This window comes from Chanos chanos, chromosome 10 (assembly GCF_902362185.1).
Source record: "Chanos chanos chromosome 10, fChaCha1.1, whole genome shotgun sequence".
NCBI lineage: Eukaryota > Metazoa > Chordata > Actinopteri > Gonorynchiformes > Chanidae > Chanos > Chanos chanos.
Window position 1 is genome coordinate 13,200,489 of NC_044504.1, and position 15,488 is coordinate 13,215,976.

Below are 15,488 nucleotides of genomic sequence, written 5' to 3' on the forward strand. Positions count from 1 at the left end.
TTTACAGCATGCCTTTTTATATACCTTGCGTCGAAGTATTTTGAGGATTTTCTTCTCCAGTAGGTGATATCTGGACTACTTATCGTCAATGCTTTGGAAATTACTTTTTTTTTGGACTCTTACTCAGATTTGTGGTTTTATAATATGTGAATCAAACAGTACACTGACAAAGCTGTCATATGTATCATTGCATGCAATTTCAGGGTGATCTAGAACTTCAACATCACTGTTTGGGATGGTCACAGTTATTGTTCATCTTTGCACTATTGGGCCTCAATAGCACTTCCTTGTTTATAATGAAGGCCAGTGTGAGTCAATTCTTTTGTGATGATATCAGTGCATCTGGTGCAGAGTTGATAACTGTTTATGGTGAACATTTTTTAGGAAGATATCAAGCCTCGCAGTGATGTGCCAGATTCTTCAGAATCATTTTCCGCAAGCCAATCAACATCATTAGCAATGTACCATGCAATGACATTTAGATGAGATGGGTATCAGAAATTCAAAACAATAAAATCACAATTACTAATGCCCAAATTACTCTACTAATCTTATTAATTTTAAGATCAGTGACACTGTAATCAGCGCATATTTTCCTTTTTTCTTTATAAAACGACATGGAAAACAAATTAGTATATATATATATGCCTGCTCTAAACATCCTGACTATGACTATGACAATTTACCCTAGAGTGGGACCCCGCTTAATCGTACACAGTTGGGGAAATTTTTACTACAGCCCCCACAATTCTCCCACATAGCTCGAGACTGTTCAGGGCTACTTGGATTTTGTTTATTAGCCAGTTGCTATGAGCTTGCTTAGAAGCAGAGCAGCAAGGAAAGCGAGCCATCTATGCTATGCGTTCCTCTAATGTTTTGGTAACTGACCAAGGAACTCATGGGAAGGGCTGCATTGCAATGCGAGACAGAATAATAATACATACAGATATATGGTTAACGTTGTTTGTGCTTCGCGAGAACGTCTAGGTCGTGTAGCAGTGCTGTGAGTAATTTCCACATCTAGTAGGTTTAGGTCCCTTTCAGCTACCATAATTATTTCGTTCTGTTCAGTGAGTCAGGAAGGAACAGTGGACCCGCCTTCTCCGTCTCTAACACTAGATGCTTTCGATGAAGCAGTCTTTGAAATATTATATATGATAGAACAACAACTAGGTATATGAAATGTTTCGCTTAGTTTTGCCAGAGGCTCAAAACAAACCCGGATAACACGAGGAGTAGCGCGAGGACCGAGACAAGCAGTTCGGTGAGTTACATTGGCTAAACCGAAACGAAAGAGAGACAGGGAATCGTGGTCTGCTTGGTGTGTTTCTATTGAGTGATATATTTGGTTGTGAGATTGTACTGTCAGAATCGAATTTCAGAGTTTCATCCTCTTATCAACAAAGTATTTGTAAGGTGGTTGAGTAACTCGCCGTAAAAGTTCCAAAAATCAACTCCTTTAAGTTAGCTAAATAGTTTGCATTTAGCTTTGTCACTTGTTAGTTGGCAAAGTAACTTTGTCACTTGTTAGTTGGCAGAGTAACGTAGAAAATTCGCAGAAATAGCTAAGTGGATGACTGGCATTAAGGATAAATAACCATATTTGTTTAACTTGTTACCTACCCAGTTTGATTGTTAGTCCTTATAGCTATAGCTCGGATATATCAACTAGTTAAATTGAGCAATGTTAACTTTTGAGCTAACACTTACTCGGCTAACTTTGCTTACCTTCCATAGTGGATAGCTTCCTGAGCTAAATCGGTGAATTGCTTGGCTTTATACGTTTAATGTTCACGAATGTACTTATAAGGTTGTGACAGTAATTCATATGACAGTAATGAATAGGTAGTCAGTGACTGCGAGTACCCTAACTGACGTGAACTAAAGTTACTTCTGTTGCTCGTCAATTTATGTGACGAGGGAGTTGTAACATGGAAGATACCGGCAGAAATTGATTACATTTATTCTGTTGAAATGTTCTGTTTAACTGGCTAACCGATTATGATGCCAGAGTTAACTAGGTCCCCCTTTTTAACAGCCTAGATGTTCTAGTTAGTTAGTGAATTAATGCTGTCCTTCGCTGACGTCACTTTTGCTACCTAGCTAATTCAGGTTAGTTATGCTATTTTATGGTCAGCTAACTATCCAATACTTCTGCCCTGTAGAGGTGGATCTGATTGATACCTACCAGCATTTTAGACGTAGTTATGAGTGTAGATACCATTTCTTCTTACAAAGCACTACGTTGGTGGAATTTGGATACTTGTTGAACATACGCTTATAACTGAGTACCGTTTCTTGTGTGTGTGTTTTTCCCCCCTCCCCAGTTGTGCTATAATTCTATCACCTTTAATCACTTGTATTCAGATTATGTAATTCAGCAGACCATAGTCATTTCATTGCCTACCTGGAATGAGCTGCTTGCAAGCAATATCACAGTTATCTACAGTGGGTTAATACATGTTGTTTGGCTTTATAAATTTGCTGACCAGAAGACCTTATCACTCTCTTGACAGGTTCACCTTTGGATTTCCCCAAATTGTTGTAGGGGGCTATCACTTTTCATTGATGAATCTTGGAATAAAAGAGCACATGCGAGAGTGTGAGTACAGTCAGATCAGCACTTCCAGCTCAACACCAATGGAGTCCCCACATAAGAAAAGGACTCTCAAGAGGAGGTGGGAAGTCTTCCCAGGTCGGAATAAGTTTTATTGCAATGGGAGGATTATGATGGCAAGGCAGACTGGTGTCTTCTATTTAACTCTTGTGCTCATCGTTGTCACCAGTGGACTCTTCTTCGCATTTGAGTAAGTTTTGGACCATTGTTAATGTTATTGGACATCACAGTCAATACTTGTGGCTTTTTAGTTACTGTTTAGGACATTTTTTGTATCTGCCGAAGCTTCTTCTGTCTGATTACCCATAAAGATAGCAAACAAGTGTAGGATAAACAACTGAGGGAATGGTTGAACTCTAAATAGTTGTGTGCCTGGACAACAAAGACATGACAGTGAGTATTTCCTCCTGTGCTTCAGTGCGGTCTGGCCTCGGAGATAAACAGAAGGGTTACAGCTGCAGCAAGTGTATTTGTAATGATGGCCTTTGTATGTTACCTGACAAAGAGAACCAGCTTTCGAAATGTAATCAAGGTCTTACAAAGGAAATCCACATGATTTTGTGGTCCATACCGGCACAGACACTGCTTTTACTCAAGACATGACTTTAGTGTCAGGAGCACGGGCATTTATGTCCATTTTCTGTGGAACCTTGAGAGAAAAAGATAGCCAAACAGAGAAAAGGCTTGATTAACTGAGAGAATATCAATAACCAGTCTTATGGTTTGGTGTTAATCAGTATTTTGGCGGGGAAACTTGTTACATTGTGTAGATTGTTTCTGGTGAAGTGTCACAGACTAAAATGGGGAAAATATGGCAAAATAATTTCGCTCTAGGTGCCAGTGGCTTGGCGAGTAAGGTAACTGCAATGTGTACAGATGGGGCACACTGGGATGTTGCCACCATTAAGAAAGACTGTTGGCTCTGATGTCTTTGGTTTTCATCTGGCTGCTTCTGCTATGCACTAGAGCAAGGCACTAAACACTAAGCTGCTCAAGGCATTCGTCTTCAAGGTGCTCCACCCCACCCTTTATTCATTACTGTTGCCCATGGTTAAACAAGGGGTTAAAAAGAAACTGGAATGTAAATGAACTGTGTATGGGTTGTGGCAAATATTGCAGAAAACAATTACTTAAATTTTCAGAACAAGCATTCCTTTGCTATCTCGACCTTCTGGAAATCCGCAGTCCTTTACAGCCAATGAGACAGTTCATAAAATATTTATCTTTTTATAGATTGTAGAGAGGGACTTCATTTCCTATCTCGTGACGTGTTTATTTCCACATGTTATTGTCTGATTGTCAGAGTTGCTCCCGGTGCTCCAGAGAAAGAAAGAGACTGGAGCTTCCCAAAATAAATGAGAGAGTGAAACACTGAAATTGCCTCTGGTTATTGACTGCTTTATGTCATAAATACTTCAATTTACAAGTAAACATGCCAGTTCTCATTTACTTATGTAATCATTGTTTCTCAAGGAAGATCATTTTCTAAACAAAGTTCAGAGTATCACCTCAGAGAAAAAAAGTACAAAGAGAATATGGCCTTTATACAGGACATGTTGCAACAGAGAGGGGGGGGGGGCAGTTTTTGTTGTATATTCCACTCAGTGCCGACACAGCTGCAGTCGAGGCCTCTGTCTCTTGTTCCTGTATGTGTTTGGAGACTGGACCCTTCTTCACTATAGGGAAACACCCAGCTGCTGCTCATCTGGATTCTCTCTGAGTGAAAATACTAAGCAGTATTTTGAGAGTTAGATGTCCTTGCGTAGTCCAGAATTGTCTCGTATTTCTTTTCTTTTTCTTTTTTTTTTTTTTCAATGAACTTGCAGTATTTTGATGAAAGTTTTCATCCGTTCAGCATACTGCGGGTCAATTCCATCTCTGGAAACTTAAAATTATCATTGGCTTAGTATTTTTCTGTCCATTCTTAGTGTTGTATAAATCAGAATGTAGCTCTTGTTCATTCATTTATTTTATTGGCCTTATTTATTCACCTGGTTGTCAGTAATATAAAAACCCAAGGTTTGAACTTATTTTTTTTTATTTTGGTGTTGGAGTTTTCTAGAATTGCTGTCCTTTTTGAGCCTTTAGCTCCACTAGCAAGAAAATTCATAGTGTCCTGTTATTGCTTGTTTATTTGCAGAGTATGTAAATGAGACTGAAAGTACTGAAATTGAGGTTATTAAATATTGAGAGTGAAATATCTACAATCATGACTACAAAAGAAGAAGAATTTGTTGAATGTAGTGAGGCAGTTGTGCTGTGATACTCTTCTCCCATGTGAAATATTGGGCCAGAACAGCCTCTATTATCATGTCTCCACCAAATTCTCTCCCATTGTATTCTGTCAAATGTGTAATCCTGGAGATTAGAGAGAAAAGTGAAGGGCAGAGTCTAAATCACTAAGCAGCCTTAAACTTGCATAAGTAGTGTTTTTCTGTTAAAGAATGAAAATTATCTGTTTTGGTCAGATACTTTGTTGTGTGCGTGAGACATTTGTCTAGACATAACTCTTTAAAAACTTTTGCAAAAAAGGCATTTCTTCTACCTGGGTGGAGCAGCATGCTAATGCTGAAGTTGGGATTTAGTGTATGGATTGAACTGCTGTTTGCCTGATGTTGGAACCTTGTTAACTGTGTAGCTGTGAGGATTTCAATCAAATGTCTAGGCGCAAAATGAACTCATGTCAGCCTCATCCTCATGCCAGTGTTGATAAACGAGGGATTGAAGCTGTATTTTATACAGAGAGTTGGAGACAAAGCAGCCACGAATAGGCTGTCTGAAGAATTTGCCAGTGAATCACCAAATGTGTCTCTCTAAATGTGAGACTCTCTAATGTGGTCCTCCTTAGGTTTGCAAGTGGTGAAGCATATGAATAACTCTTGCAGTTGTAAGGTTGATGATGATGATGATGATGATGATGATTATTATTATTATTACTGGTGTTGTTGTTGTTGATAGTAGTAGTATTGTGTAGCTGGAGTCTGTAGAAGCCCATAAAACTGCTTGGTTGCTTTTTCTTTGAAACTGGTAGAAGATCATTCCATTATGCCTAGCAGCAGTTTTAGGTTCCATAGGACCCAGTCTCTAGTGCCGCTACTAGATCAAACCCTTAAAATCCTTAACTCCTCATGGATGATTACTGAGCATCTTATATGAAACTCAGATGAGACTTTAATACAGTGTGACATATGGTCTGTGATGGCATCACTTTCCTTATTTTTTCCCCCTAATAAGCAGACAATTCTTCAACAAGTTTGTAAAAAGAATGTCTTTATGGGCCAGCAAATGTTAGAATCAATCGCGTGAAACAGGAAGCGATCTATGACTGCTTAAAGCTGTAACTGATGCAAGTGAAACTGAAAATCTGGGAAGTGGGATGCCTTGTAATTTTAAGTTGACCTTAGTTTGAAATAGGCTATACAGGGGAATTCCAATTCGCCTCTAATTCTATAACTTCTAGACTGGTGTCGCTTCCAACTCAGTTTTAAATTCCTAGAAGTGAATTTGAATTAATCATCAGTTTGACACAGAGGTGACCCCAGCACTGCTTACTTGTAGCCTTGTTGACGACGAATGCTGCTTTGATATTGTTTCCCAATGAAACAACTTCAAAACAGGAAACTGTGGACAGGCTTCTTCTGTCACACTTCTTGCTAGTAGTTTTCCTACAACTCTGCAAACCAACTTCTGGTATGGTCCTAATTTTCTTTCTTTGCTTTGCCCACTAAAATTGCTGCTTTTCTTTTAGTTACAGACTGACAAACCTGACATGACTTTGTGTTAATTTCATGTTATTTTAATTTAGGTGTCATATCCCTACTCAAGTGTAACTCCCTTTGCTTTCGAAGATTTTAGATGAGTCTAATAACTATATATTTGTTTCCTTATGTTTCAATCCCGTGCGTGTGACCTCGGTCTCTCCTCACCCATTTCCTCTGGATTTGTGAGTTTCACGTAGCCCGCAACCTCACAGCTGGAAAAGCTTTGATGGTAGTAGGCCTAGATTTAACACTGAAATGAAGCAAAACACAGCCCAAATGAGTGCTTTCCACATGATGGTTTCAAAACTTGTGAAATAAAATGTATCGAAGGTGATAAAAGTCCAAATAAACACGGTCCTAACTCTCCCCACATTGGCCAACAGAGGACTGCGTTTTCTTTTCTGTGTTAGCTATCTGTAGATAGACGTTAACCTGGCTAATTCATAGTAGCTAAGAAAGCTCTGACAAAACATTTTGCACACTTGCTGTCTCGTGCTTGACACTGCTTATTGATTAGCCATCTGTTGCAGTTAATTTACTGAGTATTGGTTGTCAGTTACTAATGCAGTAGTGTCGGGAGGGCTTGAAATGAACCTTTTTTTTTTTTGCTCACAAGTTACTGCACCTAGTACTTTTAAAATACTTGTTTTGACCATGCCAAAGTGGCATGTAAAGTTGACAGATTTACCCTCCACTGGATTTTCATTTCAAGTTCTGGCTCTCTGTGAGCGAATTCTGTTTGTAGTCCCCCCCCCCCCTTTTTTTTTTCAGGACATTTTCAATTTACAACTTGTAGTATGTCCTCTTCCAGCACATCTGGTGTCTTGTAGTGTTTTGATTGTGCTGGCTATTAGGCCGAAATGTCAAAGTTTATTTGACAGTCTTAATGAAAAGAGACTGCAGTGGGTGTCCTGTTTCAGTTGAAATGCACTGTGGTAAATACACGTCCGAACAGACAAATCTTACAAATGCAACATGCTCTTCTCTCAGAACTAGAGCACTGTTAGCCTAGTATGTTGTCTAAACATTGAGCCCTTAAGGAAAATCCAAGTGTGGATGAAAAGTGATTTGACACCTAAAGTTTGAGTTTTGGCAAGTAGCCCTGGTTGACCTAAAATGATCTGAATACCCGAATGTGTGTTAGAGGGCACTGAGCAATGCTGAGGTTCATTTAAAGTTCACAGTGGATAACCCCATAATAACGGTTCATACCAGCATCTTTTATCTGTCAAACGTACAGCACAAAGGGAATTTGATATAAGCTTACTCCTAAGATTTAGCATAGCATTCTGCTGTTAAATATTTAGGCCCTGTGCCATGATTTGTAAACAAAAGCATTATCCTGCTTGCTCAGTGCTCTTTAATCATTGCCTAGGTACCTGTGTTATCAGAGCCTGTGTTTTCTTTGTTGTTATGGTCTGTGTTGTCAAGACCCATGTTGTAAGAACCTGACTGGACTGTGGTGTTGGTGCCTGTTTTGTTATTGTGTTTTTTTTTTTTTCCCCACAGATTTTTCTTCTGGTTGTGCAGAGAAAGGGATGTTTCTAAAAAATGTCTAACTGTTTTTGTAATTAAAGAGATAAATTATGTTATGTCTGTAGTATTCTTTGAATGCATAGTTAAAAACACACATTAACCTCATCTTTAGACAATATCTTTTTTTTTCTACTCACTTTCGACACCTTGTCTAGCACCTTGTGACAGTTATTTATGACAAAGGGATATGTGGCTAACAGTTTATCATTCTGAGTGATTGAGACAGCACTCCAGCTGTGTGCCAAACCATGACACAACAGTCAGACCACTCACCAGTTAGTGTGGTAGAGTTATGTTCCAAACCTGTCATACACTGAAAAATCAAACAATTCATCAAAAGTGCAAATGTGTCTTGTTTGCATCGAGAATGATTCATCCTGCCTTCATTCCAAGTAATTAAACCCACTCCAGTATGTGTGTTCATTTTCATTTTTGCTCAGCTGACTAGGGTGTAAGGATGTGTTACAAGGGGGAGACTGGTTGTCTCCAAGTGTCTTTGTGTGTACCTTTAATAGGCAAGATATGATGAATAGTTTTCAAGGCAGTCTAATTTTCAAGGTAGTCTCTGCAGTAAATGGATGGAGCTGCTCTAGAAATTACCCTTGGTACTCTGCCATGTATACTGTGGGATTTTATCCAGCCACTGTGATTGATTTTGCCTCTATTTAGCCCTAAGTGTCAAAGTATCAGATACTTCTGATTAACTGCCCAAGACTTTTTAAGACACCTTTATTGATGTCGAACTGTTTCGTTTTAGTTTTTAGTAGACCCCGACCGATATAGGATTTTTCAGACCGATACCGATTTTGATATTTGATGATTTAAAAATCTGATACTGATATCTGCCGATATTCTTTTTTTTTTTTTTTTTTTCCCAGAAACGCATAACATAAACAAAGATTTTCCCTAACATTTGTTATGTGTAGTTATGTAAGTGTCTTCACTAAGATAACATGACATAATGCAGTTTAAAAATAAACTTTATTGTCATAAGTAGTACTTTGAATAAAGGTACAACAAAATATATTAAAGTTAAATAATGCAGTAAACTGATGCAGTGAGCTAGAGTAAATGCTGCTGTTGAATGCAATACTACATGACTGTGGCCATGTCATTACGAGGACATGCGACTTTGGGATTACTATATGTTTGAAAGAGAAACTAGATAACTTTGTTTGGCTACCAAGCCATGTTAGATAGTTGTTCAGCTCACGTTTATTTACCTGTCCCCATGGTTTAATAATTTCCAATGCACCGACTGTAACTACAGACATGCAGGTCGCAGATATATTTACCATTGCTTCATTTAGGCGGAATAAGTTAAACGCTGCAGTTTAATCGCTCATTAATGTTAGCAGTCTTCCACTGATAAACATGGCATTAGCTTGCTTTGTCGGTACTGTAACTTAGCAATGGACAGCGTTATAAGCTGCTGTAAGCGATGTTGCCAGAGAAAAATTTTAGAAGATGGAGAAATGACAGGACCATTGTTTGTTTACTCGCTACACCACTCAACTAACATTAAACGTAATTTTGATGTTTGACTGACAGTACTTGCCTTCACTTTACTGCAGCAAAACCCGCCACGGCTGACATGACTGTCATAACATGGTTGAGGGATCCATGTTCTGTCTCTTTTTTAATTGTCATGTATCGGCTGTTATAAATGCCAATACCGATTTATCTGCAATTAGCTCATATCGGCCGATAATATCGGCACGCTGATTTATCAGTCGGACTGTAGTTTTTAGTTTGAAACATAACCATACTGATTTTTATATATATGTAAAATGAGAGTAATTTCTCTCAGTTTTTCTCTGGCTTGAAAAGAATTTCTAAGCCAGTGAACATTATACAACATGAGCATGTGAGTGTGCTTTGAGTACTCTGTTACCCAGGGAAACTGTCCCAACATGGTCATTACCCTATTATTTTTATGTCATCACAATATAGATGCAAAGATGATTTCAGCACTTTTGGCTTTAATTGTAGTAGAGTGGAAAGCAAAAGCAGGATTTTAAATGGTCCTGCAAAAGTGCAGTCTTCATTTTAGCGTGTATTTTTCTCCATTGTCTTTGTCAGTGCTATCAGCGCATTTATGGAGTGTTTCTACGGTTACCACTCCCTCCCAAACGTGCTCATTTCTGAGGGTTTTTTTTTTTTTTTGTATCTCCATAGCAACAAAACCTTCCAAGCTTCATTATTAAAACTTGAGCAAACTACTGCTGAGATGCAGACTGCTGAGAATGCATGGGCTGAATGCCCCCTCAGTCAGCATAATAACAGAGGTCAAAGTAATAACACTTATAATAATTTGCTTTAACAGTCTTATGAAACATAAGCCAGAGTGAGGTTGATGTAATGGTGGTTTGTTGGGGTGTCGTAATTTAAACAGTAGTTTGAGTCGTAATTGTGTCACATGCTACATACAGGAGTAGCTCTTCCTGGATGTGACATGAGTTATGGGACGCTAATGACAAAGTCATGAGCATGTCATGTAAAGTGTCACCAACATGACATGCTGTGATGTTATACAACTGCAGACTGGCTCCCTAACTGTTTGATGGAGTGTGTGCCAGCCTCACCCTGCCAGACTGATCAGAATAAAATCCTGGAAGGATTTAGGTTTACATTTTGAGGTATGTTTTGATTGCTTTTTTTATTACTCCTAAATGTAATAGATCTGTCCTCTAACCTTTTTGAGCGTTTCTTTCCTACATGACTGTCACTCATCTCAGTATTTCTTCCACACATCCCCTGGGCCTTTACAATCACATGAACAAGTACCCAGTGAGAGATGCTGGTTTAGCAATACTTGATGACTCAACTTTTGTTGCTGCAGGACAGAGCAACCACCGTAACGTGTTGTTATTAATAGAGGCTCATCTTCAGGTCTCTGCTTATGAAATAAAGCTTGTGAATATTGCCTCAAAGCTGATCTGAATACTCCTGGCATGATGTAGCTGAACTGTGACTGTCACAGTCATTTGTCACATTCACAGCCAGAGTGTTTAGCTGTAAAACACTTTAAGCCCTAATGGACTAATTAGCCTAATTAATTGACTGATGTCCTCACAAGTGAATGAATTGTTCAGTGCCTTTTAATAAAGTAATGACAACTCATCTGGAATCAGTCTCCTTTTGCACTTGTGCCATATTCATGTTTTGAATGATTCTGCGTCTGAAAAAAGGAATGCAAATAAATGATAGCTGTACTATAAAATCTGAAGGAATGTGTTATTTTTAATTTTTAGGTTCTGTTTATAGACATTGGGGAAGGCTTCTATTTACTTTCACTTTAATTAAAACATGCCCTATCACCACGGGTGCCCAAATTTTTGCAGGTAGCCAACTGATTTCCTTTTCACTCTGTTCGACAATGCCCTGATTCATATACTGTGCAGTGTTTACAGGAGAAAGTGCAAATACTTGTTTCTTGTGTCATGAAGTACTACAAAAGCAGTGCGTGTACAGTGACAAAGCATACTTTCAACTGGAGAACAGTTTGAAGTTTTTAATAAGCCCCGTTGAACTCATACTTCAATCTGTCCCCACTGATTTCTTGTGAGGTCATTCATTTCCTCTTCCACAGAGCTCTTTTATTGTTATTCATCCGTTGTAACTCTTTTTGATCACAGTGCTTTTGATCACTGTATAGCAGAGCTTTAGCTCTGAATATGTCCTCAGCTATGGATTGATTCACAGTCTTGAGCACCATAGTGCAGTGACACCAGTGTACAAAAGATCAGATCAGACTTAACCACTCTCACTTCAGAAACTTCCAGACTGTATCCATCTGGAAATTGTTTGCAGGTGGTAATGTTTAGAGTGATGCTGTTTGGTGAAAGGGAAGTACCCTTCTAAAGTTCAGATGAGGCCAGTTAACATGTCATTTTCCTCTCTGAACCCACCAAGTATGTCTCCGGGCAGTACAACATTTTAACAGTTTTAAAGGTCCCACACCATTTTTGTTCTTATCAAAGTGTGTTAGTGATGAGGTGTGTCTCTAGTGTGTACAGAAGTGCAGTCACAATGTGAAGGGTTTTGACATTAGCCTGTGTGTTTTATTCAAAAGCATATGTTAATCTTAACATTCTGTACTGTTTAAAGCACAAAAACGATATCTCTCTGTTTCCAGCTGTCTGTGTGTGACACATAATATTAGCATCCTCTTTTGCTCATCAGCATAATAGCTAGACTGCGGTAGCCTATTAGGAGTATAACAATTTTTTCTCTAACTTTTCTCTAACACACTCAGTCCATCTCAACTGAACTCCATTTGTACCATATCACAGTCTGGCTTGTGTTTCTTTGTTTTGCAGCACATCAGCTATAGTGGCTTAGCTGTCACTGTTATCGACAGTAACTTGCAATTATTACTTTCTGGGTCAGAGGTCACATGCCCCTGGAGCAACCTTAGGTTTAAGCAGCTTACCCCGTGGTACTGAGTAGGGATGTACCGATCCGACTTTTTCAGTCCCAATACCGATACCCGGGCTTTGGGTATCGGCTGATACCAAGTACTGATCCAATACCTGTGTTTAATTAATCAGCTGTATGCCTTACTGTGTGGACGAGACTGGGGTCATTCTTTTATGTGTAAGGCAACATCAGGCTTGACTCAAACATTGCTTTCCTAACTTTGTAAAACAAAATGTACCAAATAAAAACATATGTATAAAATTACTGAATTGTTATTTATTATTAAAATAGTAAATAATCGTGCACCAGCAACTTGGTAAAAAATCTTCAAAATTAACAGTACCATAGTTCCAAGAGTTCAATCAGGTGGAGGAAGCCCTCATTTTTAATGACTGTTAGAGGTTACCCATCCAGAACAATGAATCTGAGAATGTTTTCTGTTAAATTTGTCGCTTTCACTATATCACTGGGAAGTTTCTCGCATCTTTGCAATGCCCCCAACAAAGTTAACAGCTTCTTCGAATCGTCCATAGGTGTAACTTATGGAGGGGAGGGGTGAACTTTTAGCCGATGAATTCAGCTGCATGCGCATAAATGTCTCTGTTTTTATGGCAAAGTTTATCAATGACACCTGTGAGAGCAAGTGGTGTTGAGAGGGATCGTGGGGATAGTGACATCTTTCTGTGATCGAGTTTTCCGTCAGGGACAAAAGGAAGGGGAGAACAATACAAAAGAGGAAGCTAACAGATTATTTTATAGGATAAACACTTGTGCTCATTAATTTCAAATGTCCTAAAGCTTTTATCAGTAGACCATTCGATGAACATGTTTTATTAATTCTATGGGTGGCACTGTTGAATCTCAGGCTGATGCAGACTAGTCTACTCTACATGTGGAGTAGACTAGGGTAATTACCAAGGGTAAGTTTTTTAATTCATGGGGAACAAGGAGTAATCGGCAGACTAACGAAATCCCCCCCCCCCCCCCCCCCCCCCAGTAAGTTGGTTGTGTTATATTTCTATTTGGCAGTGCTACCACCACCCCTCGAAACATTGGCTTTGCAGATGTTGCAAGCAGCCGTGGAACTTGTTGGCATAGCAAGCGTGAAATACCTCCAAACTGCAGACCCTTTGTTGTCAGCTCCCATCATGCTATGTTAGCTCTCCTTCTAGCAAAATGTATGAGCCTACTAACGCACATAGACGTAAACATAGAATATGATAGAACTGAATTGAATAGATCAGCCCCATTGTCACCATAACTAGATCCAGCTATTCGAGTCAGTATTGGACCGGTATCAGTATTAGATTGGTGCATCCCTAGTACTGAGCCATCGTGACTGGGTTTCGAACTCACAACCTTCTAGCAGCTATCTCAAATGTGTCCAGATTTGTCTGAAATGTGTCAAGATCCAGTGGCGTATTAACTTAAGCCTTGACTGTGAGCATATGTTACTCAGCCTCTGTCTCTCTGGATCTTTCACTCAAGCCTGTGTCTCTGAATGCCCCGGGACAGGTCCAACTACCACTGCTATCCTAACATTGCAACGGTGTATGTGACTGAACACATCCATTCATCGTCTGGCCTGAGGAGGACCGTCACTGAGACTAATGGAAAGACTGGCTACATCCAAATGCGATTATGTGAATCACTAACAGTGCACTAGCAGCAATAATAGGATTGCCGTGTATTATCACTCATTAGATCAGGTTGTTGAGGCCACCACAAGAGGAGGCCCTGTTAAGCCATATTAAGTACTGAAAAGAGCTTCGAGCAAGCAACATCCCAGCAAAGCTGAAGTCTGGACACAGAGCAGTTTCCCTCCACAGTTTGTTTCAGGGTCCCAATATTAAGATATATGGAACAGATTGTTGTTGAGATGAAGCAACTGAAATATTAAGTTGTAAGCCTCAATGCTCAAAAGTCACAAAGGACAACATTATAAGGAAAAGAACATATAACAGTTACACGACGCATAAGGTGTACAATGCATAATGTATACTTACATTATAGCGTAGCCATAGTGTACAGTGTAATGTACTTGATCTCAGTCAGTGGGGGGAAAAATGGGGTTTCAACTAATCATTCTGAAAACATAAATTTGTGGTTTCTGCTGGAACACTCTGAGCTCTTGGCAAAGACAGCATGTTTTGTTTTCATTCTCACCTTCAGCTGCAGCATCTGTGGACTTAGTAAGGGAACTGTTCTACTAATTATGACTCCTGTCAGAGCCAAACACTGCCTTTGCTAGTCTGTGTGTATATATAAATAAGTTGTGTAACGATTCACCGATATGAATCAGAAACCTGTGCAACTGCATTGATACGCAAACCCCTGGATCGATCTAAATGTACCAAGAACCCGTCAATGGCCCAATTATAAAGTTACAAATCAGTTGACTGAAGCTTTGCTGCTACGTCGCTATAAATTAAGCTGCTGAGGGAGACTCACTGATCTAACGTTAGAAGTCGTGTTACTTTCAAAAAAATGACCGCCTCTCATTCGCTTACAAATCTGTGCAGCATCTAGCGTTAACCTTTCACCTTTTATGAGAGTAACAGTAGTGTTGCTTGCGAGGTAAAGACAAGAAGAACATGTCCGACAACGCTGACACGGTTTACAGTGCATCGCATCAAATCTAAAATCTAAAGTTTTGTTTTCATTCTCACCTTCAGCTGCAGCATCTGTGGACTTAGTAAGGGAACTGTTCTACTAATTATGACTCCTGTCAGAGCCAAACACTGCCTTTGCTAGTCTATCTCGTCCAAAAAACACAGGAAAAGAACCTTGAAATTAAGGGGATAGACTTTATTTTGTCTCTGAATTAGAAGATTTCTTTATCGCTGAATTTACTTTTTCCTCCCAAATGAGCATGTGGTAAGACTTTACAGCTTCGTTTCTGAAATGGATCTTTACTTTTCGGTTAGCCGTGCTAACGGTTTAAGCCTTTGCTGCTTCACCGCCGTTTGATCCTTTTTTTTTTTTTTCAGTGAGTGTTGATGAAAAGCTCAAATTATCAGTGACAATCCAAACACAGCTAGTCATGTCTTGACTGATGTTAAACCTTGGAGGTGTTAACCTGAAAGATTCCGCTTCAGCATTCATTATTCAGACATTTTTGGAGGATTAAAAAGAAAGCACAAACAGCACTC

The 15,488-nt window shown here is 39.2% G+C and overlaps 1 protein-coding gene across 1 annotated transcript in view; it reads left to right on the forward strand.

The window, feature by feature from the left end:
* The first annotated feature begins 1,153 nt into the window (after positions 1 to 1,153).
* LOC115822356 (probable palmitoyltransferase ZDHHC14) overlaps positions 1,154 to 15,488 on the forward strand; it is a 36,071-nt gene continuing 21,736 nt past the window's right edge. Inside the window, exons 1-2 of the mRNA XM_030786156.1 lie at positions 1,154 to 1,264; positions 2,517 to 2,807. Of these exons, the coding sequence (XP_030642016.1) occupies positions 2,569 to 2,807 (239 nt within the window). The 5' untranslated portion in view covers positions 1,154 to 1,264; positions 2,517 to 2,568. The remainder of the gene's footprint in view (positions 1,265 to 2,516; positions 2,808 to 15,488) is intronic.